At 38.3% G+C, this 24,288-nt stretch overlaps 1 protein-coding gene across 4 annotated transcripts in view; it reads left to right on the top strand.

Moving 5' to 3' along the window:
- Positions 1-24,288, top strand: part of SCAPER (S-phase cyclin A associated protein in the ER) — a 150,494-nt gene that overhangs the window by 23,923 nt on the left and 102,283 nt on the right. For 3 of the 4 annotated variants that reach the window (XM_068144135.1, XM_068144133.1, XM_068144136.1), the window contains exons 7-18: positions 1,121-1,237; positions 2,168-2,328; positions 10,659-10,921; positions 11,352-11,594; positions 13,112-13,282; positions 13,748-13,823; positions 14,315-14,432; positions 14,756-14,867; positions 15,332-15,472; positions 17,659-17,814; positions 18,927-19,069; positions 23,744-23,825. In XM_068144135.1, coding sequence (XP_068000236.1) covers positions 1,121-1,237; positions 2,168-2,328; positions 10,659-10,921; positions 11,352-11,594; positions 13,112-13,282; positions 13,748-13,823; positions 14,315-14,432; positions 14,756-14,867; positions 15,332-15,472; positions 17,659-17,814; positions 18,927-19,069; positions 23,744-23,825 — 1,783 coding nt within the window. The remainder of the gene's footprint in view (positions 1-1,120; positions 1,238-2,167; positions 2,329-10,658; positions 10,922-11,351; positions 11,595-13,111; positions 13,283-13,747; positions 13,824-14,314; positions 14,433-14,755; positions 14,868-15,331; positions 15,473-17,658; positions 17,815-18,926; positions 19,070-23,743; positions 23,826-24,288) is intronic. The other variant, XM_068144134.1, reaches the window with a different exon arrangement.

Here is a 24,288-nt window from a genome sequence, read left to right as displayed (position 1 = left end):
AACACTATCAGTGAATAACTATGCTGAAAATGGTACAGGGTTGGGAAGTGTAGTATCAGAGAGGTAAAACTGATTACATCATTCAGTTTTTTCAGTTTTGAGAGGTAAATGAGAAGTAACATTTTGCTGGTATGTTTTGTGCCTGCAGAGGATGTGAGACCTGTAGTATGTGTGCAGTGGCACTCTAGTTTTTCTATTTTCCTTTGTTAGGTAGCGAGTTTGATTGTGGATCTGCCTAGGTAGAGACAAAAAGTAGATCATACATAACAGAGTGGATTTATTAGTTGATTATAGTTTGTTGATTCTGCTAGTAGTACTGGAACTAGTTAAGAAATAATTAGGTAAGTGCTTTTCTGAATCTGTCTTCACCAGCACTGGGTTCTACCAGTTTGATTTTGTTTTTCATTGTCAGTTGTAATTTCATGTAATCAGATAACTTCAGGAGCAAGACTTAAAGAAGAATAGTCTCAGCTTCGATGAGATGCATAATGAAACTGCTGCCCTGGATTTTGTCTCAAACTGTGTTTGGAGGAGAACGTTTTGTTTGTGACAGTTAATTTAAATCAACCTGTTCAAATATCTTTGCCAGTACACAGCAGTAAATGTTACTGCTGACAAAGTTTAGTATGTCAGTACTATAATAGAAAGAGAGGATGGTGATATATTTGCTTAGTTCTGAAGTTTTTTTTATGTACTGAAGATATTTTATACCTATGTTAGTCAAAGTAGTATTTAAACTGTATTAAGTGCTCTCTTACACAGGACAGGAAACCACAGGGTACCTTTAATGGGGGTGGCCATTTATCTGTGTTGTTACTGTCTCTAGAACTAGAGGATATTTCTAGTCCTACATCTGATCCTTTCCTTTTAACCAGTTGGTTTGGTATTTGGTCCCACACTGATACTTGAAATAAGCATTGTACTCTTGAGAGTATGCATCATTTTTGGTATGGGCCTGGCTGATAGAGTTTGCAGTTTGTTTAGAAACAGTTGCTAAATGTATGATTAAATTCAGCAGTATTATTAATACTTTATAACATTTGCTGGTGTTGGTTTTTCTTTAAGGTGATACAGGAATAGTTATTGTCATTTTTATTTTCTCTCTTTCCTGAATTTGCAGACCTACTTCATTAGCCTGGGAAGTAAAGAAAATGTCTCCAGGACGACATGTGATTCCAAGTCCATCAACAGACAGAATTAGTGTGACCTCAAATGCTCGAAGAAGTTTAAATTTTGGGTATGAAACCACACCATAAGCTTATTAAAGCTAAAATGAGGATTCATTTAAAGCATAATTCATGAATAAAATATTTTTCTATATTAATCAATATGTCATTTTGCTGTTTATTAAGTTATATATGCAGTTTTTCCATTTGTGAAAGAATAGCATGTGGTCTGTAAAAGAAAATCCTATCAAGGAGTAAATTTTTCACTTTGTTCTATATTTAATCACTGGTCATTTCAAAGATATGAAGATAAAATGCAGTTTGTGTATCTCATGTTATCTGTTTAATATTCCCATTACAAAACAAAGGCCAAATTAAAACTGCCAGTGTGTGCAATGCAGGTGGCCAGCTGGGTGTGCAAAAGGTCAAAAAGGGGAATCTGAAGTGAGATGATTCTGATTCTGATGAATAGCAAAACTGACGCTAGTTTAAATGCAGAGCGTATTATATCCTCCAATAAAGCATCTTGTACTTGTTAAAATGAGAATTGCTGTTTGAAAGCACTTCAGCAGCAATGTGCAGAAACACCAGCTTAGAGCAGCACTATCTGGTGCTTTTCAGTTCTGGAGAGCACCTCCATGTCCAGTTTAAGTCTTTCTCAGTTTTTCAGTTCCTTCAGGTTTGTTGGGATCTAGAGCACACCCTGTATTTTCATAATGTCCTCAGGAAAGACGTACTGTTTGGTCAGTTCCTCTGAGTATTGAGCTGTCTTAAATTTTGTATGTCAACCATTTCTACAGAAATAGTACAACATGTTTATGGTGGAAAAATTGCTCCAATGGTGCTAGACTGTGTAGATATATTAATACCTACCTGATGGACCACATTTGAGAAGGGTCTGCTGGGAACACCAGGACTGAGGAAAGTGTGTCCTGTTAAAGTTTTCTAATGAGCCACTCTGCTGTTTGATCAGACACTAAAGAGCAATAACTTTCCTTTAGGAACCCTGCTGTGACAATGTCCGCGACGCGCCTGGCTCCTTCTGGTGTCAGTTGGGCTGATAAAGTAAAAGCCAATCATGGAACTAAAGCTGCCGTTCCTGAGCTAGCAGCAGCACAAACCTGTCTGCCACCTCCAGCACAGAAATCATCACGGAAAAATGGCAAGTCTCTTTAAAGTGCCTTAAGTTATTTTCACAAACTATGTAATATAAAGTTAGGTCAGGGTATGATGACCCATTTTCAAACCAAAATCAGGTCAAACTTTGCAAAGTACAGTACAGCATTTAAATGTCAAGATAAAAGATGAATGCAGCCTTACACTGTAATAGTTAAGTTTGAGACAAAATGGTGTTTTAATGTGCAGGTAACATCCACTGTATTTCCACTAACTCATTTTGATCTGTTAAAATACCAGTTACATTAACATCTGGAGAAATGGAAAGTTGTTGATTACAGACTGACAATCTAGCTGACTGCAGTTTGGAATGGCTTACAGTATTAGAAATAATAAATGTCCAGGAATCTCTCAAAGAGAGCTCAAGATAGTTTATGTGCCCAGGGAGATGGTATTAGAACCATGTAAAGTAGCAATTGGTAGCTTTTCTTTGAAGACCAGGAGATCACAGAATCACAGAATGTTAGGGGTTGGAAGGGTCTGTGAAATATTATCCAGTCCAACCCCTCTGCCAGAGCAGGATCACCTATACCAGAACACAGGAACCCATCCAGGTGAGCTTTGAATATCTTCAAAGAGGGAGACTCCACAACCCCCCTGTGCAGCCTGTTCCAGTGTTCTGTCGCTCTCACAGTGAAAAATTTTTTTTCTCATGTTTGCATGGAACTTCCTATGCCTGTGCTTAACACATTCAGTTATGAATTCTTTGGAGTCTCTACAGATTCCCCTTGGAGAATGCTTCTTGCAGAGTCTTTAGCTGTAGAAAAGACTTACTGAGTTGTAGACACAGAAAGCTTTGCCATTTAATTTGCTTTACAGTCTTTAATTTCTTTGCATTTGCTGGAACCCTGAGACTATCTTTCAAAGATGCATTTTTTAACTTCCTGTTTTTCATGACTTCCTGCAAAAGCAGGGTGTAGAAATGGATATTCTGAATGACATTTCAAAGACATATTTATAATATGGTGTGTGTGTGTGTGTGTTTGCTTGTTTTTTAATGAGAGCAATTACTGGAAGAGCATGTATGAATTTAAGACAGTTGTTCAACTCAGTAGTAGTAAAAGTCCTGTATAGTGGTTTGGAGACTTGTGGTTATATTATGGAACTAAAATACCTTGTCCCAGACGTCTTGCAATTTAACCTGAGTTGAGCAGCATGCAGATTCTTCTGCTTAGAAAAGAACGATCCAAGGCGTGCTCTAAAAATAGTAGTTTGAATGGGAATTGATTGGTGCTGTTTGCATGAGGGAATATCTTGCTGTATATAGTTACAGGGAGCTGGGTAGAGAACAGTAGCAGTTTGACAGTTTTCAGCACTGTAACCAAAGATGGAATTTATCTTCTGATTTTTGACAGTGTTTGAACAAAACACTTTTCTGTTACCACTCTCATTAAAGTGACAGACTCAAAGCTGTTGTTAAAATACTTTTATTAGGGATTCTTGTGCATGTGGAGAATTTTATTAGCTACACATGGAGTAGAACTGATCTGCATTTCCATATGGATTACATATTTTTAAGAGGCTAAAACAAAAGGCCTTACCTTTTGTTAGTTTGGGGCGTTTAAATATCTGAAGAATCAGTTTTGTGCTGTGTTTTATTGGCCACTACCTGCAGCTGGTGAGCTCCAAAGAGCAAAACCACTTAGGTCCTGTAAGTGTTCAGTAATTTTCAAAATCAAGTGTACTATACAGTTCAGACCTGAAACATTTCATTTTAAGAAATAACAGGCATTTCTTTTAGGGACCATGTCTGTTCTTAAGACTTCTCTAATCTCTGACATTTAGCATTGAAGAATACCAGTGATTTTCTCATGGCTGGACTGTAATGCTTTTAACAAATCAAATTCTCTTTATGAGCATATTTTACCTTTGTATGGAGGCTAGAATCACTTTGGTAAAATCAAATTAACCTCGCTGATTGGAGCACAAGAGAATCTGTTAGGTTTACGCAAAGGGAGGCACAAAGGCTCTTCACATGCATTACTGAAGCAGATGTGAGGCTTCTGTATCATCTGCTCTGCCTGTTCACTCACAGCTGTTAGATACATTCAGGCCTTATGGGAGGAAGGATTCCTCCTGCCACCCTGTAATGATTTCTTGCCCACCCTAAAAGCCCAGCTGGGGCTTACAGTGGCAAGATTTCCCTGACCATTATCGTTAGGTCTCACAATGCATGATACTGTATCTTGTTTCATGGTTGATGGAACTTCCAAATGTAACTAAATAAATCCTCAGAGAAAAAGTACCTTATTCTTCTAGATATTTCTTTAAATTATTTTTTTCCTGGATGCATAATTAAATGAGCTTAAATTGTTTTATCTCATTTCCCTTATTACACTTAGTTACAGTCAGTATTTTAATGAATTATAATGATAACTTTGTCCTTCATGACTGAATGTTTTCTACATATGAAACATAATCTCTTCTCATTGTATAATCAGTTTATAGCAAGAGAAAAAAATTGGTTTAGTAGCAGTGATACACAGAGGCAATAGCCTAGCATAAGATTAATTCTCAAGTGCTCATGCTGGGGGTAACAAAGGTTATGTAAGCTCAGAGTGTGTGTTATTGCTGAAAGCAGGTGCTTACAATTAGAATAACTGTTTATTGTTTGTACAAAACTTACCAGAAAGGGCAGTGAAGATCATGTAGACTTGTCAGAAACACTGTTTTGTTTGTTTAGGGTTTTTTTGGGGGTTTTATTGCCACACTTAAAATTTACTTTTATTAATGATTTTTATTATTGGTATTATCTTTTCTGTATTGCTCACATCTGGAGTTGTGAATAGATGTTCTTTGTAATGTAGCTGAGACTTTAGACTCTGTGGGAAAGAGAGTCCTCTGAAGTAGCTGTCCTGGATTGAGGTCAGGCATGTTGGCACCTGATCTTATGGAAGCATGTGGATCTTCTACGTATACAGAACAAATTGGAGGAGTGTCATCACAGACATACCTTTTTTAAGTGACCATTAGTCTGACAATTAACATCACTAATTCATGTCTTCCCTACTAACTCACCATCTCTTGTTATGGTTGGTAACATACCACCTCCTGCACCACCACATTTTCTCTGTAGTTGGTTCTGTTTGTTTTGCTTTTTAGTTTTTGTTTTATTGTTCTGTTTTTCATGTCTTTGGCCCTTTAACTGTTTTGGCAGATTTCCTGTGTCTGGATTTGCTTCCAAGTTCTGAAGTAATTATAGTTTTCCAAAGTGCCTGTCAGATATAGGAATACAACTTTAGATTTGTTTGTTGGTTCTGTTTTTTTTAAATGAAGGGCTGAAGTTTAGTAATAAATAGGGAAGGTCATAGAAGCTTTGCTAGTATATTGCTTGCAAGAAAAGTGCTAGAAGGGGCTTGCATCTCCTAGAACTCTGAGTTTTGTACATACTTAGCTAGGTTTGTTGTTGCTGCCAGTAAGGCTGCTTGGCCAGTTCTTCCAGGTGAAGTTAGCTTTGAAAGAATAAGGCTCTGGTGGCTCTCAGGGCCTCAAGATGACAGATGGCTTGTCACTTCCATGTAATACAAGAGCAAGCAGGGACAGGGAAGTTCAAATGAAACTAGAGAATCATCAAGGTAGTCAAATGAATTATTCATTAACAACACTCTGGGAGTAATCAAACCCAGTGTATGATACTTAGCATGTGGAGATGGCTACTAGGCTATATGAAAAGAATTCCAGATTTAGGGAAAAAAAGCAAAGGCAGGGAGGAAGGGTGATACCCTGCTCAGTGTTAACTTTGCACCAGATTAGGGACTATGGGATCTAATGTTAATAAACATATCAGCTTTGCAAACCTTTTATTAAAAAGCATGACTGAATACCAATCTGGTAGGTGAATTAAAATGAAAAAAATAACTTCTTGTGCACAGCTAGTTGTCAGTTGGCATAAAACTTGTTCAGCTGATTGCAGGTATTTCAACAGTCTGAATGCATGCTTGGATGAAAAACTGTTATGTATTTAGGGAACTCAACAAGAGTATTCTTTCAAACACAAGTATTTCTGTTCTGGTAAAATAATTGGATGAGTCTTGAGTAATAATTATGAATCTGGCAATGAAGAAATGTCAATTAAAAATTGACCATGTGTAGCTTTTAGTAAAAGAGTGATTCTTATTGTAGGATTGTATGGATTTGCTATGCTCTGCATAATTGTATTCTGATTAATTCTATCAGGGTACTAAAAAATATGCCATGAAACAAGGAATTGACTCAACAAGGCTGGCAAGAATTAAGTGGTGTGGGGTTTTTTTTAGAATTAAGTAGATATTAGTAAACATATTAGTATTAGGTGTTAGAAGGTATTGTTACAGTTACAATTAAGATATAGATAAGATTAATATGTCTCGTTACCCAGATGTTAGTAAAATTATCTTTGAGTAGTAAATCCTAATAAAGGCTATCTTCTGATCTTTTTTTAATGTAGAAAAGATGTAAGACCTGACTTCAGTTTTCAGAGCAAGTAGAAGTGAAATCTTGCAAAAATCTTGTCTCATAAATGACAAGCAAAAGGAATCACAGCCCCAAAGTCTGCTACAGTAAAGCAGTGGAGGTTTGTCTGGTTGGTTTCAGCAGCCTTCTGAACAGTCTCTTCATTGTCTGTGTGTTGCTTGCCAGGGAAATTTCTTGGCCAAATTTTATCACAAGCTACATACAGCAGAATCTTTGTGGTTCTACCAGCTCCAAAAAATCAGTGGGGTAGGAACAGCTGTGATAAACTAGGGGCCCAAGCAGTCCTTGTGGTCCCACATAATGCAGGGCCATATTCTACATGGGCTGTGTGCCTGGAGCTTTCTGCAGTAAATCTGTTTGTCATTCTTGTGGAATTAAACCCCTGTTCCCTGGACATAAGGTTGTCTCTGAGAGGGTAATAATACCTTTCAATCATTTGGTTTCTGTAGGTAATAATTTTTTTTTTCCATATAAAGATGAAGAAATGAAAACAAACCCAAAGTCTCTTACAGGGGTCAAATGGGAAGTCTGTGGTAAAGCAAAAAATATCATATGTGTCTTTTTGACTGCCACTCCCCTCTGTAATCAGTGGTGCATACTGAAGCATGTGCAATTGCACCTAGGGGGAATGAACATAGAAAGGCTTTTTGCAGAGTTATGCTGTCTCTGGTTACTGTCAGTGAGCTGCAGAGATCAGCTATAGTCATTCACACAAAGCTTTGGAATTTTGTTTACTTGAAAACACACTGCAAATTTTCTAGAGTAAAATAGTTTTTATAATAAAATATCAAATTAATGATCTTTTTGCATCAGTGTTGTTGAGGTTTATGAACAGTTCTATAGCTCTGTGAAAAGAGCTGTTGTGTGAGCTGCTCAACTAAGATACATTTCACTACGGTCCTGTTAGCTTCAGTGGTAACCAATGAGTTATACCAGCTGTTGGTCTAGGCTGCTGTGTTTTGTCCTGAGATATTAGGAGAACCCAGTGGTTAAATGCACACTTCATGTTTGTAAAATGCTAGTTGCCAAGGGCAGCAAAGTATGAAAGGGCCATTAGTTCTGGTTTATGCTGATTTCCAGTTTGCTGGTTACTGCTGATGTTGAACAGTTCAAGTCCGCCTAAAGGGAGTTAGTCCGGTAGGTGCAATGGTTTTATCTTTTACCTAAAATAATTTTCATTGTTATTGATGCTTCTGTGACTGTGCCACTGCAGTACTTTGTAGTATAGCACTTGCAGCAAAAGTGTTGGTACTAGAATTTCTGTACTTCTTGTAGAGTTGCCAGAAACGCTTGCCCTGGAGTGAAACAGAGATTCAAGGGATTTTGACTGTGGAAGTTAATGTTAAGACAGGTCTTCCTTAGATCCTGGACATTGCTTGAAAATAAACAGATATATTCTGAGACGAAGGAAAAAATACACAGTTCTCTCATCTCCCTGTGGGTGTGCTGACCTGCATAAAGATGTTACTGGCATTATGTGAGGGTGGTTCATTTCTTGTAACCATCATGTGTTGCTACTGAAAGCAGGTGATGCTTTTACAACACTTTTATCCTACATTTTTTAAACCGCTTCGGATTTTGCTTTAAAAATCAGAGCAAGTTTGAAGCCAGTCTTTAAGTTGATAACATGCAATTCATAAGAATAAACAAGTCATTCTATTTTGTCACCACTCTGAGTTGTTTCAGAGTGCATTTTTTGACAACCAAGTAGACTCAAAATTACTCCTGTTCATATTTATGTTAAACTTCAGTATTTGATCTCTGGTATTTATGCCTGAGCTTCAGAACCATTTCTGTTAGTAAAATCTTTAGAAATATGATTTGTCATATACATTTTATTCTAGTGTAGATGGTTTTTCTCTCTAAAGCAGACAATTTAACTTTTGGTGTTTGATTTTCCTTCAGGTAAAAATAATCTCCCACATCCTTCTCTTGCTTTTATGGGATTGATCCTAAAAATAACTTATGCCAAAGTATATTGGAAAATATTGTGCATGGTTAGTGCTTAAGGTTTTTTTGCAAGAACTCTTGCTGAGCAAATAGGCACACGTGAGTTTGCCTTCCACATTTGTGACTTATACCATCAGGGCATCAAGAATCACATGCAATCATTTTAAGATGTATGGGAAATTATGCTGGTACTAATTGCTGGCCACAAAAATGTGATACATGAAGAAGGTGGCTCACCTTGATAATTGTAGGAATCTGATCACACTTAAGCGTTTGCTGATGACACCAAGCTGTGTGGTGCAGCAGACAGCTGGAGGGAAGGGAGGCCATCCAGAGGGACCTTGACAGGCTGGAGAGGTGGGCACAAGCCAACCTCATGAAGTTCAATAAGAGCAAGTGCAGGGTCCTGCATCTGGGTCGAGGCAATCCCAGGCACAAATCCAGGCTGGGCAGTGACTGGCTGGAAAGCAGCCCTGAGGAGAGAGACTTGGGGGTGCTGGTGGACAAGAAGCTCAACATGAGCTCTCAGTGTGCACTTGCAGCCCGCAAAGCCAATCAGATCCTGGGCTGCATCAGGAGAAATGTGGCTAGCAGGTCGAGGGAGGTGATCCTCCCCCTCTACTCAGCCCTGGTGAGACCCCACCTGAAGTACTGTGTCCAGTTCTGGAGCTCCTATTACAAGAGGGATGTGGAGGTGCTGGAACGTGTCCAGAGAAGGGCCAGGAGGATGATCAGAGGGCTGGAGCACCTCTCCTATGAGGACAGACTGAAGGAGTTGGGGCTGTTCAGTCTGGAGAAGAGAAGGCTCCCAGGTGACCTAATTGTGGCCTTCCAGTATCTGAAGGGGGCCTACAGGAGGGCTGGGGAAGGACTTCTCAGGATCTCAGGTAGTGATAGGACTAGGGGGAATGGAATGAAGCTGGAGGTGGGGAGATTCAGGCTAGATGTGAGGAGATTCTTCCCCATGAGAGTGGTGAAACCCTGGAATGGATTGTCCAGGGAGGTGGTCGAGGCCCCGTCCCTGGAGGTGTTTAAGCCCAGGCTGGATGAGGCTGTGGCCAGGCTGATCTAGTGTGGGGTGTCCCTGCCCATGGCAGGGGGTTGGAACTAGATGACCCTTGTGGTCCCTTGCAACCCTGAATGATACTATGATACTAAGACTTGATAACTTAGGCAGACAAATGTAACTTTGAAGGGTTTTCAGGTGTGTGCCAAGATTGGTATCTGAAATGCTGATCATCAACAGCTGTATTTAACAGCTGTTTAGTCATTAAAGAAAGAAAACTACTCTTGTGTTTTCTCCTTCAATTTGCAGTCCCACTACTGCAATATTTTGCTATTTCCTGGAATAGGAAAAATAAAATTTCCAAGAGCTGACCCTGATTAGCATCTTTTTATTCTCAGAACCAAACAAATGGAAAAAGTAAAGAAAAACATTTCTGGAAGAATAGTAAGCCACATTCTGGACAGTAATTTCTACGCTAAAACATGCATTACAACAGGAGAGATTTGCACTTTCACAGAAGACCTCTAACATTGCTGTTGCTTCAAAGAACAAGAGTGTGGTTGCTTTGTTGTGCTTTAGCATCTTGTGAAATAGCAGCAGAGGCATGAAAAGCTTAAGTAGACATTGGTGGTTTTTCACATGGGTTTGTGCATGAGTAACTTAGCTTCTTGAACTAACGCAACTGGTCCCGTGAAGAGAGTTGTTCAGTGTTTGTGAATCTGATAGCACTCCTTGAAGTAAAAAGCTTTGCTAAAGAATATTTCATTGATTTTTATTTTTAAATTGATTTCTAAAGAGAATGGTTTTATCACATGTCTTGTGTAGTTATGTAATAAAATAGTTGTTTAGAGTACTTCAACTTACATGTCTCCCTTTCTCAGAGTGAGGTGTTTTTACTTTTCACATAGATCGAAAGGATGCAGAGGGCTGGGAAACAGTTCAGCGTGGAAGGCCTGTTCGATCTCGATCCACGGCTTTGGCAACAAAAATTCCTGTAGCTGCAGAATCACTGAAGTCCAAAGGTGACAGTGACAAAGAAAATGTCATTTCACCACCTTTAGAGGCTAAACATGAGACTTTGCTCACTGGTGGTAGTACATCCGAAGGCACAGAGCCTGTACAGAAAGATCCTTTACACCAGTCTGAAGGTCCTCTTACTGAAAGGACTCAGGTCAGTACAATTTTGAACTGTTTTCTAACCTTAAATCTTGCAACGTTTTCTTTAGAGCATTTTCTGAAGGTAATGTTTTTTAGAGCTTTTATTGACTAACCATATTGGAAAGGTTTAAAATAATAACTCTTTCAGTTATGTTTGTGGAGACACATTAAGGTGTTGGCACAAACTGGCAAGTTAAACATCAAGAGATGAACCACATATTTTACAATGTTGCAGGCGGGTTTCCCTTGTTTCTCCAAAAACTCACATCTCATAAATAGATTACTGGCAGAAGGATCTGCACAGTTATGAGCAACTGAAATGTGTGTGTAGTTATTTGTATCACTCACTGTGCCAGGTGCTTTGTTAAAATCCTTCTGAGTCTAGTGGCTTTAAAATAAATCAGTATGCTACATTTGTTAATTTTGCAAATGCCTCTTTTTAGTTCACAGCACAAGTCTCAGAAGACAATGGAAGTCCTGGCACACCACTGCAGGAAGATTCCTCACAGACAGTGTCTGAGATGCTGCCAGTTCTCACAAATACAGACTGTACTTCAAAAACTCTGCAGATAAATGAAGCTTCCTCCCTGATCACTGATACTGTAGACCAGCATCAAACAGAAAAAGCTAAAGCTGAAACTGAAATGGATCCCTCAGATATTTCAAATGTGAGTGCTGCCAGATTGGTAAGAAATCTTGCAAGATTTTGGAGTAAATCACAAGTATAAGCCTTAATTTTCTCATTCTGTGTTGCACAGCATTTATTGTTAGGCTGCTGTAGAAAAGTCTATCAGGTACTTACTGTATTACAAAAATTTGCTGTACAGATACCATTCATGATAGGAGTTCATTCCAGTAAATGCATTCAGAATAGAGACCTGTACTTTCATTATTATATCTTTTACATTTATTCTTGCCATAATTTTTCATTTCCTTCCACTATCAATCATTTTAAGTCAAACTGTCACTAAATTATTTCTCCATTGCTAATTATTCAAACTGGAAACACATGGGAGATCAACATTCTGCTAGAAACAAATGTAGACTTCTGTCTTTTAAGACTACCTGGACTGCCCTCTTGGGTCTTCCTATAAAGCTGGCAGTTTGGATGAAAGCCATTCTTAAGCAGCAAATGTGAAGTCAGTACTTTGTTTTTATGTGGCCTCCCAAAAGGAATGTCCATTCTTGCCTGCAGGTTTCAAGGTGTGTCTGCTTGACTGAGGTTCTCTGAGGGAAGAATTGCAGCAATGCTGCATGAAATCCACCTTATGTTTCAGATTGTGTGTGGGGGGTGGTTTGGTGTTTGTTTGGTTTGGTTTGGTTTGGTTTTCCCATAAACTAGATTATACTTCTGGTTTGCAAAAGTTTTCCTGTAAATGGCTTTTCCTTTAATATCTTGTACTAAAAACTCCTGCTAGGTAATTTCTGAGTCAAGTATCTGTTGTTAGAGCTGATTTGTAGCATCTCATCCACTAACATTCTTGGTTATTAACACTTTAAGATGCTGACAGTTTGGTAGGATCTGTGTTTCTTGTGAGCATTTTACTAATCCTAATCAGATTGCTTTGAACAGTGATTTTTGGCACATTATTTGGTAGCCAGAGTAGAAATGAACCAGTTGGTACTGCACATCAGAGAAGGAAAAGACAATCGGTCAGCATGTCCAGGCATATATTCTTGCTTAACTACCTTGTCATTCATGCTGAAAGAGAAGTACAGCTTGGGATTGTGTTGTATTAACTGTGGTGAAGTTTCCAGATATAGTCCATCTGCAGATCCATTTTCATCTTTAAATAAGATTTTGGAGTGTGATTTCTTTTCTGGAGATAAGAGCAGGACATGCCATTACTGTTTCAGAGGACCCAGTGCTTAGTCCCTAAAATTAGGGATTTAACAGAATCATTGGAGAAGAATTGTCTATGCTGTTTTTAATGACAGTACTGGTATAATACAGTTTGGAGTGATGTAAATGATAATAAATTTAATCAGTGTTTCATGTAGCTATTAAATGAGTAATTAGTTCACAGCAATTTCAGTGGGGTTTCTATTACAGTTACCTTCACAAAATACAGCAGTAAAAGAACTACAAGTAATTGGAAGTTGAACAAAATATGACATAATTCATATTAACTATTTGGAAACCACTTTTTTGTGCTTACTACTGATAGTGCTATTTTTTTCTCTGATTTCATGTTTCCTTCAGTCTATGGCAGAAGTCCTTGCTAAGAAGGAAGAGTTAGCAGACCGCCTGGAAAAGGCAAATGAAGAAGCCATTGCCAGTGCTATTGCAGAAGAGGAGCAGTTGACAAGAGAGATTGAAGCAGAGGAAAACAACGACATTAATATCGAGACCGACAATGACAGCGATTTCTCTGTGAGTGTTCAACTTTTTCTGAAGTACTCAACTTCAGGCAGTCTTTGATGTCAGCAGAGTATGAATACAGATATTTGGTAGTGTTTGGTTTTGCACTAATGTCACCTGTATGCAAATAAAGTAAATAGTGGCATGTACTACCATACTGTCTAAGGTGTGTTTAGTCTCACTAAAATGAGCAGCACAGTGCTGCTGAGTGGTACAAAGTCCTCTGATGTCATAGTCATTGTCTTGCTGCTAGCTTTGTGTGCAAAACTGGGACTTCTTTCCATTGCTACCATACAGGAGTACTCCAGGTGAAGCAGAAGTCCCCATTTCTACTGTCAGAAGGAGCAGGAACTGTGTATATCTTTGAGATGGCTAGTTCAGTTTGGATATATTGCTGAATCTGAATTGTCACTGTTTAATGTGTGTACACTGCCAGTTAAGGTGTGTTTTTACTGTCTGGATCTTGCTACTTTTCAGGCTAATATGGGCAATGGAGGCATAACTTTCTGTGGTATGTCTATGGACTGGAATGATGTTCTGGCAGATTATGAAGGTAAATTTTCATGTATGACTGTGCTTGTGTTGAAATGCCCATTTTACTCGTGGCTGCTTAAGGCTTCAGAAGATCCCCCAACACCTAAATATTATTCCAAGTTACATTTTAATGTTAATTCCTTAGGAATGATGGAATTGTGGGTTCAAATTATCTCTGTCTTTGTTCTTGAGCTCTCTTCCTCTGCCTCTCTATTAGAATTGTAAAATTACTCATTTTTGTCCTAACATTTTGAAGTGAGTTTAGAAGAACTAATTTCTAGCAGTTAGTGGGAAAGTTAGTACATCTCCTTCCTTCAGTTTGGATAAAAGTGTAATAAAATCACTAAGCATTGAAAATGCACAGGGATTTCAAATACTTCAGTCTGTGTTTGCACCTTACCTAGGCTCAAGCTATTTGAGAGAGAATGTCAAGAGGAACTAAGCCTCATTAACTGCACTTCTAGGAAAATGTGTTCAAGTTACCTAAGTCTTTGTGGTCTTTGTGTACAGCTCGTGAATCATGGCGCCAGAGCAATTCTTGGGGAGATAGAGTGGAAGAAGAGCCTGCACGTCCACCTGGCCACGGAATACACATGCATGAGAAACTGTCTTCACCATCACGCAAAAGGTGTTAGAGCTGTCAACTGTCTAGAAATAAGCAACCAAACTTGTGGCTGCAGGAAATGGTTCATAGATCTACTTTCTTTTAGTCTGTGGTTGGAAAGTGTAACAGAAATGAGTGTATATTTTCATAATGAACTAGGCTTGTGCTAGATTGTCCAGGACGTAAAGATCTGAAGACTGTAAGAACCAGGTTCACATGTAGGGGAAATAATTACACTCCACTTGGCTGTTTGGTTTCTTTTACTGAAAATGGCATAGAATTGTTTGCAACACTGTTGGTTAATGTCATGTGTCTTACTTCTGTTCTGCCTTGTTTTTTATTACAAGAACAATAGCAGAATCCAAAAAGAAACATGAAGAGAAACAAATGAAAGCTCAACAGCTGAGAGAAAAGTTGCGTGAAGAAAAGACACTAAAGCTTCAAAAATTAATGGAGAGGGTAAGCTTCCTGTAATGCAAAGGAGCCAATCAGCTGCCTTTCAGAAAAGCTTGTTTTCACACAGGCTAGAAATGTTAGAGGTTGAAACTAGCAGCGAAATGAAATTTTCCTGTGAGTCTGAGTTCACATCATTTTCAGGTGACTTGTTGCATGACAAGTATTAAAGAGAGCATTATCTCAAATCATGAGCTTCTATGATAGTGTTGCTAATATACTGTGCTGACTGAGGTTCGGGTGGAGTGACAAAAGTAGGAATGTGTTGTGTGCGCCCCATGTAAATGCTAAAGCTCACCAAACTGAAGCAGTTACATCAGTGTACTTGGAGTTAAACTTTATGCAGGCTTTGTGTAGGGCATCATAATGTTTATTACTGTGAATAAAGCTTCAAATATTAGAAAATTGAGGGAAATGCAGGCTTTAATCTCAGTTACTGTGTTAATAGTGAATTTACTCATTATGTGTAGGAGAAAGATGTACGGAAATGGAAGGAAGAATTGTTAGATCAAAGACGCCGGATGATGGAGGAGAAATTACTCCATGCGGAATTCAAACGTGAAGTGCAGCTACAAGCAATTGTGAAAAAAGCACAAGAGGAAGAAGCTAAGGTATGTTTTTTGCTTTAAAGGGCAACTATTGAATAGCTATGCCTGTGTATGTTTTGTACTTCAGAGTGCTCACGGGTAGGTTGTGAAATATGATGAAAGTTAGATATAAACATGCGTGAAGCAGAAAGCAGGTAAGTGCTGATCTGTAAACAGGATAATATTTCTGTAATACTAATTTAAATTAATTAGCCATTACTAGGCTACATAATGGGTCAGACTCAAGTGAGAGGAGTTGAAATAAAGAGGTGAAGAGTTGAAGCAAAGAGCTTTTATTCCTCACAGAGAGTATGGCAGCATTTTTGGCAACTTCTAGTCCTGGAACGAGTAGAAGATCTCACTATCAATTCTCTCCTTTCTAGTGTGCAGAATGAGAAGTGGAGGGAGCTTGTTGCTGCTTCGCTTCTGTTAAACATCCATTCTAGGCCCAGCATTCTATGTTCTTCATCAATAGTTCTCTTGCTGTGTTGTGTATCACTAACAGTTGGAAATCAATAGAAACCTACAAGTAGCACATGGTAATTATTCTAAAATAAGTATTTTCTTTAGTGCTTTTCTGACTTATCCATAATTTCATAAACAAACACTAGATGAATGCTGTCACAGCACAACAGAAATACAAAATTTAATTTTTGGAAAAAGTCCACTTTTCAAAAAACCTTTTTTCCCCACAAAGCTAAAATGTTACCATATATAATGAGCATGGGTCCCAGCTGTGACTGACACGGCTGTTTATTCTTATCATGTAAGATAAGCACAACAAAACTGATTGAGCTTTTTTACTTACCTGCTGTTTCTGCCTCTTGGATTGAAATGCTTTTTAGGTTACCTACTTAAGTCTAACTCACCTTCATTATTATTTCATTACCCTGTTGTGACTTCTGTAATCATATTAACTAAATCACAGTCGCCATAATTCCCCAGCTAAGCAGATGTTTCAGGTATTGTGTGTGTTTAGATGTGTAATATGTGCTGTCTCTTGAGGTTCTTGTGTTCTGGAAATAAAGGTTAATTGGCTTTGGAGAAATAGCTGCTGAGTAGTCTGAAGACCATGGTAACTGTTGCTGCCCAGTTGGTTATCTAAATTCCCAGTGCTTACTTGTTTACTGAACTGTGAAATCCATTCTGTAGATGGATTCAAGTCAGTAAACAAAGCAACAGATAGTGTGCTTCTGCACTTTACATGATCTGTTGTCTGTCCATGGATGTTTTCTTTACTCATTTCTTTTGTGGGGTCAGACAGAGAATGGACTTGGAGTACAGAAACAGAATTTCTGGTTGAGTCATGTTTGCATATGATTTATTGCTGGTAAATTGTATAACTTTGTTTCTAAGATTTTCACTGTATGAAATCAGATTTTTGTATTTCCTATCCCTATAAGTTTCTAAACATTTCTATTTAAAAGGCTAAAGCTGACAAGAGCATTGGTCAGCAACTTTGTAGCAAGGAGAAAATGATTAACCTTCACAAAGCTAAGTACTAGAAAAGCATTTTGTTCAGTATTTTTAGTATACACGTGAAAGTACTTCTAGTCTTTCCATATTATTTTTGTTACTTTATTCTTGTCTATTGCAGTGTCCTGTAGTTGAAAAAATGCTATATATGTTTGTGAAGTAGGCTATACTGATAAGTATTAGAACACTGAGCTGCTTTGTTGTTGTTTTTCTTAATTTAGTATGCATAGCTTTACATTTTTATTCAGTAAGCAGCCACATAGTTGAAGTTAAATCAAAAGAGCTGTTGGATTCTACTAGCAGTTATGTATATTACTAGGTCTTAGCATTCCACATTTTATGAATGAGAGAACAGACTAACATAAAGTCTCATTGCTGAGAAGACTGGAAAGATTTTCCTGGTACTTACCCAAAGTTTCTTGGTTTTCTGCTACATTTCAGTTTTTCTTTTTTGTATTCCATTGTTTTTATATTCCATTTCTTTTTTGTATTTCATTCTTTCTTATATTCTATCCAAAAGAACCAAGCCCAATCAAAACAACCAAACAAACCCAAAAAAAACCCAACTAACCCCCAAATGTTTTTTTTTCTCAGCTTGATACTTTTCCAACCCATTCTGGAGAAGTGTCCCACCAGTTTAACAACCAAAGGGATAGTTAACAATGGAATTCCCCCCAAATTAAACTAATTTCAGCTTCTTGAATCTTCTCTTTATACTTTGTGATCATTTGCAGGTAAATGAAATTGCATTTATAAACACCTTGGAAGCTCAGAACAAACGCCATGATGTGTTGAACAAGCTAAAAGAATATGAGCAGCGCTTAAATGAATTGCAAGAGGAGCGTCAGCGAAGACAAGAGGAGAAGCAAGCACGTGATGAAGCTGTTCAGGTATAATGTGCCTGTTGTTGTAGGGGAGCAGTGAAATAACCATTGTTTTTAATTTTAGCTGTATGATCTGTGTTGCTTTCTATCTTGCCTCCTTTGTTCAACTTTTCAACTCGATACATTTCTCCTTTAAAATGTTTCAGCAGTAAGAGAGAAGGGTAAGTCTTAAAGCCTTTGTAGCAGAAGTATTTTTTGTAAAGCAGTATCTGAGAGTGCAGGGCCTTGATCTAGCTCTATGAAAATATTCACCATTGCAGCAAGTTTTGGGTCAAGCTAATGGAATCTCATAATCTGCTACAAGGAAGATAATTTATTTGCTAGTGTAATGATGTGCTATTACAGGGATGGACTTGGTGGAAAGAAGTGTATTTTAAAAATATATTTAAATACTTATTATTTATTCTGTCATACAAAATAAACTTTGTTTTTCAGTAAGATAAGAATTTGAAGAACACATTAAAAATCCAGCTCTCCCAAGACGTTCAGCAAACCAACCAACCAACCACGTTTCCTCTTAGTAAAACTCAAAATCTACTCATAAATGTCTGCTTCAAATAGGAGGTTTCAAACTTGCTTTGTTTTACTAGAAGTGCAGCTGTTCTATCAGAAAGGTTTGCAATACCATATAATAGTAAAAATTGAGTAGTGAGGGAAAAATCACATGTGTAGTGCAAGGAAAACAATTGTCAGTGTCCATTTTGTTTTGTCACATCACTCAGATACTTCCAGAATCATAGTTTAAGTAATAATAGAAGCATGTGGTATTTCTTCATTACCTGTGTCTGGTAGGATGTTTGCAATGTTTTTGGTTACTCTTATTAAGTAGCTAGTTTTATAAGTTTTTTTTATTGGATAGACTTTATGAGGTTGACCAAACTAGCCAGCTTATGTGTAGCTTAGTTCATACATCTCTGCTCTCAGTGTATGTTCAAACTTCTGAAGGTACACATTTGCATATTAGTCCTTTCCCTAATAAAAATGCAGTTCTTACTCCATTGTGAAAGTAAGGTAAGATTCTATAAGCAGATGGTGAAATACAGTTTCTATGGATTCCTCTTGTGTCTTTTTTTTTTTTGTCCTGAATGAAAAGTTAGAATTTACTCTTCTGTGACTAGGAGCGCAAAAGGGCCCTGGAAGCAGAACGACAAGCCCGAGTTGAGGAGCTGCTGATGAAGAGGAAAGAACAGGAAGCACGGATTGAACAGCAGAGGCAAGAGAAAGAGAAAGCACGAGAAGATGCAGCACGGGAGAGGGCCAGGTAACTCAGCAATAATTTTGTTGGTTCCCTGCCCTTTCACCATTATCCTTTACAGCAAACTGCAGCTTCTCTGTAACAGCAATAGCCTCTCTGTAGCAGCAATAGCTTCTTAGCTCTTTGGGTTTAATATTTTAAAAAGCAACATCAATAAATATTCTTGATGAATGGCTTGAAAGAAGAAATCAGGTGAGTAATCATAAATGTATTCCTTAATATATGCACAATATAACATGTAGGGCTGTATTTTATGATCGTCATCTTACTTTTATTGCCAACAAGACCTTTGAATAATTTGCCTTTTTCATATTTTAGCTTGGTTTTCAAAGTAGCAAATTAATAACCCCATGTTCTCCATTTCCTCCATTCTCCAGTAACTTTTGGACTTCCTGGCATCAATTTGAGTTCCCCTTTTTGTAGACACCAAAGATAACATTTGTGAAGCACAAAGCCGGGAAATCAGGCTTCATTAATTCTGCTGCCTGCAAACTTACCTGGTTTATGGATTTGCCCATAATCCAGAGTTCATAAAGGGGTTTTCATGTGGGCTCTCCTCTCTTTCTTTCAAGTCAAACTTGAGGTGCAGAGAGAATGAATGTTGGGTGGCATTTCAACATGTGAGAAAGGTTTACTTTCAAGTCTGATTCATGGAAATAGCTTTCTGCTTATTGTTTAATTTGGTTAATTCTCTTTGTATTCAGCTCCTATTCTTCCCTCTTCTTGTACAGTTCCACTGCCACAAACATTCCATAAATGTAAAGAGAAGTTACATATTTCTTATGTCAAGAAGTGTTCACTAATGATTCTTCAAGCATTTTTATTGTTGCAACTTGTTTTCTGCAAAGTTGTCATGAAGAGGTGGTTTTCGCCAAGAAAAATATCCAGAAATGTGTTAATCGCCTTCTTGCATCTTCCAAAGTAATGAGTAATTCTGCCTTGACATCATGAAGGAATTCAGCTTTACATCAGATTTTTAATGAATTGTGTGGAGGATCTATGGCCTTGCTCAGGACTTCATGGAGCTTTCCTCGATGTATTGAGCCAGTCAAAAAAACAGAATAGGAAAGTTATAGAATGTCAGGGGTTGGAAGGGACTTCCAGAGATGGAGTCCAATCTCCCTGCCAGAGCAGCATCACCTAGGGCAGGTCGCACAGGAGCACATCCAGGCAGGTTTTGAAAATCTCCAGAGGAGACACCACAACCTCTCTGAGCAGCCTGCTCCAGGGCTCTGTCCCCCTCACACCAAAGTTTTCCCTCATGTTGAGGTAGAATCTCCTGTGTTCCTACTTGTACCTGTTGTTTTTTTGTCCTATCACTGGGCACCACCAAAAAGGTACCATCACCTTCATATTGACACCCACCCCTCATTGGTACAATCCCTTCTCAGCCTTTTCTTTCCCAAATTAACCGCATCAGGTCTCTGACTTTCTTCATAGGAGAGACGCTCAAGCCCCACATTGATCCTTATAGCTCTCTCTTGGACTTTCTCCAGCAGATCCCTGTTTCTCTTGAATTGGGGAGCCCAAAAGTGGACACAATATTCCAGGTGTGGTTTTACCAGGGCAGAGTAGAGGGAGAGGAAAACCTCCCTAGGCCTGCTTTTCTTAATACACCCCAGGACACCACTGGCCCTCTTTGCTGCAAGGATGTATTTCTTTCCCATGGATAGCTTGCAAGGTCTTTATCCATGGAGCTGCTTTCCAGCAGGAGATGTGAGTGTGAGTTGGAAGGGATCTCATTCTTGGACACTCGAGGAAGATGCAGGCTAACAAGGAGAATTTTGGTTATGCTAAGGTTTGTACATCTTGCTGACATTTGAGGAAACCTTCACAGTAAGCAGATTTGAGGTAGTTGCCCCATTGACATCTTTGCCTTCTGATGTCTTCTATGATTAGAACTTGTCAAAAGGCTCAAGGCATGGAATTCTTCACCTTTTTTGTTTAATCCTTTTAAAATCTGCCACTTCCCTGTGCACTGCATTTATTTCATTATGGCATGGGAAGAACTGCAGTTTCTCTTTGCCTTCTCTTAGTACTCTGCTTCAGCAGATTTCCTCTGTGTTTGCTTGTGCAGTGCTCAGCTTTCAAATGCTTGGTACTTGATACTGCAGGGCCGTGCTTGCATTTGTTTTTTTTCCAGATGCTGATTGCACAAGAGAGGTTTTTCTTTTTCAATTATTTTTTATAATTTTGGGAAAGAGTAGAAAAGAATGTATGTGTAGTGCCCTACAGTCTGGTGATTTTGTTGGGTCAGAGTGGCCTCAGAGTCATTACACCTCCTTAATAACATTTCTGATGTTTTTCTAACAGTGTAGAATTAGAGGAGGATTCACTGTCCTGGTTTACAAATTAAGGGAGAGATGAGCTTGACAGGAAGCTGGCTATACTGTCCCTTCCATCTTGGACCTTAGCCTGTTTTGGTGGAACCTCAGGGTATCATTTGGTGGTGGTGTTTTTTTTTTTACCCTGCTGCTGAGATTCAACTCCTATCCTGAAGATTTAGTACTTGCTGGAATGAGTAGTTTTTGGAATATATGCTTAAAATTTCCTCAGTGTGAGCTTTACCATGTGCATCTGGTGGTGATTAAAGCATCTATGAAAGGAATAGTGTACTTAAAACTGACTTTAAAAGCCCCTCTGCCCTTACGGTGCATTAACTTGATTCCTGTAAGGTTTTAGATGTAACTTCAGATTATTTTATATTCCAGAAAGTTGAAATCTATGATATGGAAAATGTCATTCTTGTCAATAGAAATCATGAAACTGTGTTATGTCACCTAGTAATGCAAAAAGCAAGTGTTTCAGAAGGACTCGCACAGGATTAATGTTGATAATCTATAAATTGGAACCGAAGAGCTGTGTTTTGAAGATTGCAAATGCAAAATGTGCAGTGATACTAATTTGTTGTCGTTTGTAGGATTAAGCAGATAGGCAAAAAAGTGTACCAAGAGAAACAGCTAAAATAAGCTTTGGGTTTGGGTCATGTGTTGGTTGTGATTTGGTTTAGGTCATGATATGAATCAGGAGCTCTTCAAAACGCAAAGAAAGACCATAGTTCAGTCTTCCTTTATGTACCTTAGGGGATATAGCACATAAACTGCCTAATGCTTCCTGTCCATCATCTCTTCCTTACCCCCTCCACTCCCATGGTGATTGGAAGAGTTCACTTAGATTTTCTGAAAGAGCAATTATGTGTAGTACTTATCATTAGACTTACTTTGTCCCTAGTCTTCTTTCCTATCTGCTTTTATATTTTCTGTGGGGTTTTTGTTTTACGATGTTACCTTATCTGAGCCTCCTACTTTTACTGAGATGACATTGTTTTTTCTATGAGTAACCTGTTTAAGGAAACCCCAAACAAACAGAAATCCACACAAGCCATAAATGACTGCAGTTTGAATAATATTCTTTGTTACCTTTCCTAGTTTTGTCACTTAGATGATGTGAATTCTAGAATGCCTCTAAGACAGTTGGCTGAATGGCGTTGAATGACTTTTTTTGTTCAGCTTTACTCAAAGCTTTTATTACTTATATTAGCCCTTTCCAGCTGTTAGACTTCTCAAAGTGTTTCTCTCACATCCCAATTCTTTTTATACAAAGAGCATGAGCAGGTGACTTTCGTCCTTTTTATAAAGAGTTTAATAGCTCTCTTGGCTTACTGATCACTAGTAAGTTTTTCCTGATGAAACTGTTACCTGCAGGATTCTGCTTTATAGTTACAGACAGGAATGGGTCAAGTTATACCTCTTACTCTTTTCTCAGACAGAAAAAAACAACCTTAATCTCTTCTATAGGTTGATGCTTAGGGCATTCACAGGCTCTCACTGACATCTACTTCCATGACAGCTCTGCTTTGGCAGAATGTTGGGGAGGGGAAGGAGATGTGCTTAAAGTGAAGACGACCACCAAAGTTTGAGGCATGATTCATTTTTTGAAGAGGGGTGTAGTGCAGACAGGTTCAATGAGTGGCCAGTCAGGTCCTGAGTGCAGTGCCACATGAGGTGACAGCAAGATAAATGCCTCATCTTTTGCTATCCTTTATCTTGAATGTTTAGAATTGCAGTATTCAAGAGCATCACTTTATCATTTGGGGCTATGTATATTTGATATTGGTCAAAGTTTTATCTCTAAATTAATGTTCAAACTTCCACTGATGCCCATTTTTATAAAACACACTGCCCTTGTTGCTGGATGTTTTTCCTTTGAGTTGCTGTGGTACTCCTCCCCTCTGGTTCACTGGCTATAACCACTGGCTGAACAATGCTAACAATGGCAGACTATCACATTCATCACTCTTCTGTAGCATCAAGCCGTGCATTTTGGACGTGGCACTTAGTAGTCATGAGGTCTTGGGTGACAGGTTGGACTTCATGATCTTTGAGGTCTTTTCCAACTTTATTGATTCTGTGATTCTATGATCATGTTGACTGTCATTGCACTGCTTTGGACAGGGGCATGATCTGGGTTCTGCTACAAAGGTTCAAGTGTCTGTCTATCAAATCACTGAAATGAAAGCATCCATATTCTCTGCTAACAAAGTCACTTTTTTTGTCCTACTGAGCTATTTTCAGCTTCATTTTTGGGGGGCTTATTCTCCATTTCAAACATGAATTAGTCAATATGATGCATGCTTTACATTATTACAAGTTTTCCCTATCTCGATTCTTTTTTGGTTAGAGATCGAGAAGAGAGGTTGGCAGCTCTTACTGCAGCTCAGCAAGAAGCCATGGAAGAACTACAGAAGAAGATTCAACTGAAGGTATAAAAAGATACTTTAGTTTGAAAAATGCATCACCACTGTGGAATTTCTATATGTACACTATGTTGTTAGTGTGTCCTGAATTACATGACTTTACAAGAAATTTTCATTTAGCTTTCTGCATTAAGGGGGAAGGACCTTGCAGGATAACATACGCTGCACAGTTTGGAAAGAACAGGACAGAGCTCTATGAAATTCATTAATTTCAGAGTTTCAAACATGAGGACAAGTAAACCTTTACTTTGTAAGAGAAGTCAAAATCCTTCTGAAATAATTAATAAGAAAAAGCAATATATAAAAACTCTCACAGTTTAGTGAAGCCAGTTCACCAAAGAGTCTCACAGATGCTGTCTAAGCATATTGAAACTGATGTAGTCAAATGTGGCATGCTGTTACCTTTTGTTTCATGAAGGGCTCCAGTTATCATAGCATAAGGATTGAGCCTCTTGTAGTTCACCAGTCC

This window comes from Melanerpes formicivorus, unplaced genomic scaffold, assembly GCF_026170545.1.
Source record: "Melanerpes formicivorus ecotype bairdi unplaced genomic scaffold, bMelFor1.0.p_v2 SCAF_10, whole genome shotgun sequence".
Taxonomy (NCBI): Eukaryota; Metazoa; Chordata; class Aves; order Piciformes; family Picidae; genus Melanerpes; species Melanerpes formicivorus.
This window is presented reverse-complemented; position numbering and strand designations above follow the sequence as displayed.